Here is a 5,634-nt window from a genome sequence, read left to right as displayed (position 1 = left end):
CAATAAAAACGGCTTTTATTTTAAATTAAGTAGCTATTGTTTCAAATTTTAAAAGTAAATGTTTGGTTTAGAACTTGGTTTTGCCGAAAACATATACATGTTCATATTGTGCTTAGAGTTTAAGGATTTGTGCTTCACATTTCCAATGGAAGTCATGGGTGCCTCATTAAATATATAGAATGTCTTCAAATTTCAACATCTAAAATCATGCTTTCCCTTTACAATCGAACTCAAGTCTCCCACCTCAAGAATAAGTGGATATTTGCCTTATCATTGACTTGGATCAATTGGCACTTAATTTGCTAATAATCTTAATTTTGTTTGCTTTCATCACTTGGAGAGTCTTCATCTTTGATTTCTTTGGTGCTGCTATGATTATTCTATTATGGGATTATTATGGGATGTTTGAGAGTGTAATAATAATTATTTTTTAAAGTGTTTTTTTTACAAGGAAATGTATTAAAATATTATTTTTTTTATTTTTAAAAAATTATTTTGAATATCAGTATATCAAAATAATTTAAAAATACTTTTAAAATATAAAAGTAAATGATATTAATTATAAGATAGGTATATAAGATATAGATTCTAGTATTAGTTAGTGGGAGATAGTGGCTTTACAACGTAAGTGAAAAGAACAGTATTTTCCCATTAAGAGTGCTCGAAATTAATTTCTTTTATCTTTGTTTAGGTTAATGGACATAATGAAGAAACTTCTCCGAAGGCCGGAGATCTTATAGTAATTAATAAAAAGTACTCGTCTCCATCCACTGAGATGGGATGCTAGTGGCGCACTTGGGTTTTATAAATGTATTTTTATTTTACAATATTGCCATTACCCAAAATTATGGACATCTTGAACTCATCTTTTTACAAAGTACTCCATTCTAATTATTCATTTGATGGATTTTTGTGACATATTATAAAAACATTAAAAGATTTGAGGTGAATATACTAGTGATTATATGAACGGTGAATCATCTTTTTTTTTTTGCTTTTCATTTGTATTTTTTTTTATTAAATTATTTTGCTTTTAATTTAATAATTGTTGTTTGATTTCATAAAGTTATGCTTGGTAAATCATGAAATGATATTTAGATTATGAATAGTGAATTATCTTAAACTTTTTTTCATTCACGTCCTTCATTTATTTTATTAGTTATTTTTTAATTCAAAATTGACTCTTTTAATTTATTTAATTAATTATATAATGTACATAAAGTTTTATTCTTAATGCTTTCAAATTAAGAATTTGTGAGTATCATTTCTATTTTTTTTTTGAAATATAGGAATATAAATATATTCCTATATATGTCGGAGGTTATTTTCCAGAAAATTCGTTCAAAATCCTTAGGTAAATTATAATTGCAACCTCAAAATTTGGATGTTTTTTCAATCAACCACCTGACTTTTCAAATTAGAAATTACAGCTTAATTACCCAATTCTTGGCCAAGACTTGAAAATAACCTCTGATCGCTTCTTATTATTCAGTCAATTTCGCACCCGCAATTTCATAAATACATGAATGAAGCTTCCTTTTTTGGTACTGAAATCTTTTTGTTTTATCATGGACAACACCAGAAAATAAAGGAGTATTTAAATATTAAATGCTTTAATTAGTGGTTTCAAATCAAAGGGCAATTAAGCTAGAAAAGTTATCAATGGCCGAGACTTGATTAATTTATTGCGTTCCATTTTATTTAAATATTAAATGCTTTTATAGTATATAAGGCCGGCCCCGACGGGCCTATGAGTTGTGCAACACAACTACGTCCGAGAAGAGCTACTTTGTTTCCAATGGCCACCCCAATTTGTTCCATCTCTCTTCTGAATGTTTTTCTTCTTCTATTCTCTTTGGAAAAGGGCTATGCTGTTGAAGAAAATGAGGCTACGAAAAGCTATCTTCATGTTGTTAAAGTCAACTCTCTTCTGCCAACAACTGCCTGCAACCACTCTTCTAAAGGTTTATTCACCATTCGAGCAATCTTATCTTGATTCATGTTTATTAATTATACAGATATTCAACTTGGTTGAATATCCTATGTTGATTTAATCACGATTTTTTTATTTAGATTTGATGCTATTAAAAATTATCTTAATTCAATAGCTTAACCTATTAAATAAAATTATAATTTATATTATTCTCTAACAGATACATATATGCAAAATAATTCTTTGAATGAATACAATATGAATATCTAAATTTCTGCTTTGATTTGTCAGCTTAGATTTCATTTGATAATGTAGTTTAACTTGTTTTTTATAAGTGTTTTTATCTGAAAATATATTAAATTGATATTTTTATAAATGTTTTAATGATTTTAATGTTATGTTGTCAAAAATAAAAATAAAATATCATTTTTAATTGAAAAAATGTATTTTTAAAAGCTACATTGCATAACCGAATATACTCTTAGTTTAAAAAGATAAAAAGAACAATTGAAAATCATGTGTCTACTTGTCGTTTGTTTGTTTAAGTACAATCCCTCTAAAAAAATCACTCCAAAAGCTTGATCCTTTTTTTTTTTTTTTTTTTCATTTATAATAACCCTCTAAACAAATACAAAAGTCATGCATGATATCTTACTAGCTGATATGGCGAGTCACGAATGATGTTTTATAAATAAATTTACTTGTCACATAAATAAATCATTATATTACATGTTATTATTGTTAGTAAGACTTTTTAGTATAAACTCTCTCTTTTTGTAGTCAAATAATCTGGGGCAGAATGAGGGGTGCAAGTGGGGGTCACAGTCCCTTAAAGTTTAAAATGATCTTTGAAATTTAATATTTATTTTATAGTAGTTTAGCAAGTCAATATATTCTTGGACTCTCTCCAGTCCTATTTTATATCTAAAACTTTGAAATTCTTTTCAATAAAATGAATTCATGGATGGTTCAACACCTAATGTAATCACACTAATTCGAGGTTTATGCATTTCAGTTTCAAACAGTTTATCCCTGGAGGTGGTGCACAGGCGTGGCCCATGCATTGGTATAGTGAATCAAGAGAAAGGAGCAGATGCTCCATCTAACATGGAAATCCTCCTTCGAGACCAATATCGAGTGGATTCAATTCGTGCTAGGCTCTCAAGTCGTGGCATGTTCCCGGAGAAGCAGGCTACATTGCCGGTCCAGTCTGGTGCATCTATCGGTGCTGGTGATTATGTTGTTACTGTGGGTCTCGGCACACCGGAAAAAGAATTTACCCTCATATTCGACACCGGCAGCGATATCACTTGGACTCAATGTGAGCCATGCACGAAGACTTGCTACAAACAGAAGGAGCCAAGGTTAAATCCGAGCAAGTCTACTTCATACAAGAACATTTCGTGTTCCTCGGCGTTGTGCAACTTAGTCGCGTCAGGTAAGAAATTCTAGTAGGAAAAGTAACTCTAATGCATAGTACAATAGTAAAGCATAAAACTATACAATAGTAACAAGTTGTAATAATTAAGGGGTCATTTGGTATTGAGTTTTTTATGTTTTATTTTTAAAAAACATAAATAGAAAACTGTGTCTTTTAAACATAAAAAAAATCATTAATCAATTGTCAAAATTTTCCAAAATCAAGTAAAATGGTTTTAGAAATTTGTGTAAATTTTTGTTGGTTTTGCTTTTTTTTTTTAAAAAAAAAAAAAAAATCAAAGCAAACAAGTTTTCTGTTTCTGTTTCACAAATTTGTAAATAGAAATATAAAACAGAAACCGTCAATGATATCAGATGATTCCTAAGTTTTTCGTCGCATTGGATTCTTTAGCGCATATATATATATGCGCTAAATGCTGGCTGATTTCTTATAAATGTTGTGATATCCAATGTCAAAACCTACCTTATTTGCCATTCAAGATAAAAAAATAAAAAAAATTCCACTAACTACGAATAATAATGAAGGCTTGACTACAAAATGTATTTATAATGCATTTTTCTCAAAATATTTGTATAATTCTCAAAGATTTCCCCTGAAACTCAATTTTATATCGTAGAAGTTTTCTTAATTATATGACTAACATATAAACAATAAATTAATTGATGTGTTTTATCATCTTCGATTACATAACGAAAAACGTTTCTTCTTTTAGATCTATGCTCCTTGTACATTTGAACGAGATTCAATCCTAATTTTTCATTTTATAGCAGGGTGTTAACAATAAGATAAAAATTAAATCTATGCAGAAGCTAGCCAAAATTGTTCTTCTTCGACATGCCGTTACCAAGTGCAATATGGAGACGGCTCCTACTCAATCGGATTTTTTGCTGCAGAAACATTAACCCTTTCATCATCAAATGTGTTCAAGAACTTCTTATTTGGGTGCGGGCAACAAAACAATGGCCTATTTGGACGAGCAGCCGGTTTGCTGGGACTTGGTCGGACCAAGTTAGCCTTACCATCACAAACTGCTAAAAAATACAAAAAGCTCTTCTCTTATTGCCTACCGGCATCCTCCAGCTCCGAAGGTTACCTCAGTCTTGGTGGACAAGTCTCCAAGTCTGTGAAATTCACTCCTTTGTCTGCAGACTTTGACTCGACGCCATTTTACGGCCTGGACATAACCGGGCTAAGTGTTGGAGGGCGCAAGCTATCACTAGAGGAATCGGCTTTTTCAGCTGGAACCGTTATTGACTCTGGCACGGTCATCACGAGACTGTCTCCGACAGCATACTCCGAGCTCAGCTCAGCATTTCAAAATTTGATGACAGATTATCCTTCGACAAGTGGGTATTCTATTTTCGATACGTGCTATGATTTTAGTAAATATGACACGGTAAGGATACCCAAGGTTGGTGTGACCTTCAAAGGCGGAGTCGAGATGGATATTGATGTGTCAGGGATTTTGTATCCAGTGAACGGTTTGAAGAGGGTTTGCCTAGCTTTCGCAGGAAATGATGATGATAGCGATACATCAATTTTTGGAAATGTTCAGCAAAGGACTTATCAAGTGGTCTATGATGGTGCAAAAGGAAGGGTTGGATTTGCCCCTGGTGGTTGTAGCTGAAATGACAAACAAGAACCATGACCAATTGTAGCTCCATTACAAATAAATGAGTGTAAGATCAGCTTATATGTGGATGCGAGCTGAAATGAAATATATAGGAAAAAAATAATAAAAAGGTGTGTGTAGTAACTTAAGAAACTTTACATACAACATATGCAATAAGCTCTCTACAAAGGGACTGGGATTCAATTCTTTGTTCCTTTGCTTTGTACATGCAAGAAGCACAAAAAAAGTATTCTAGCCGAAAGGGAGCGGTAGGAGATGCTTCATAGGGTTGAAGCTAGTACGAGTGCTTTAAGCTAAAAAATTCTGTGGAATTTATAGCTTCTTTATCAACAATAACGACCTTCTTGTTGTGAAATGAGGTTATTACAATTCCAGAGGATATCTTAGAAGTAAAATGGAATGAATTAGAGATTGCTTATCAAGAAAAACCTATCATATTAGCTTTATATTACATCAAGTTGGATATCCCATATTGATTATATATTATCACCATGTAGGATATTATCTCAAATCTCATTATCATTTTGCTAGCAGAAACATGGCCACCTACAACCCTATCAGACATGGTAGAATCTTGCTGGATACTTTAAATGGGGAAAAAACATTAGCAAGTGTTTCACGTTTTGT

General features: G+C 31.7%; 1 protein-coding gene across 1 annotated transcript; it reads left to right on the top strand.

Moving 5' to 3' along the window:
* The first annotated feature begins 1,751 nt into the window (after positions 1-1,751).
* Positions 1,752-5,361, top strand: LOC118051158 (aspartyl protease family protein At5g10770). Its single transcript, XM_035061728.2, has 3 exons — positions 1,752-1,964; positions 2,949-3,371; positions 4,181-5,361. The coding sequence occupies exons 1-3, from the start codon at positions 1,799-1,801 to the stop codon at positions 4,999-5,001; spliced, it is 1,410 nt and encodes a 469-aa protein (XP_034917619.2). The 5' UTR covers positions 1,752-1,798; the 3' UTR covers positions 5,002-5,361.
* Positions 5,362-5,634: the final 273 nt, after the last annotated feature.

This window comes from Populus alba, chromosome 18, assembly GCF_005239225.2.
Source record: "Populus alba chromosome 18, ASM523922v2, whole genome shotgun sequence".
Classification (NCBI taxonomy): domain Eukaryota; kingdom Viridiplantae; phylum Streptophyta; class Magnoliopsida; order Malpighiales; family Salicaceae; genus Populus; species Populus alba.
The sequence above is the reverse complement of the archived record's forward strand: the minus strand, read 5'-3'. Positions and strand labels throughout refer to the sequence as shown.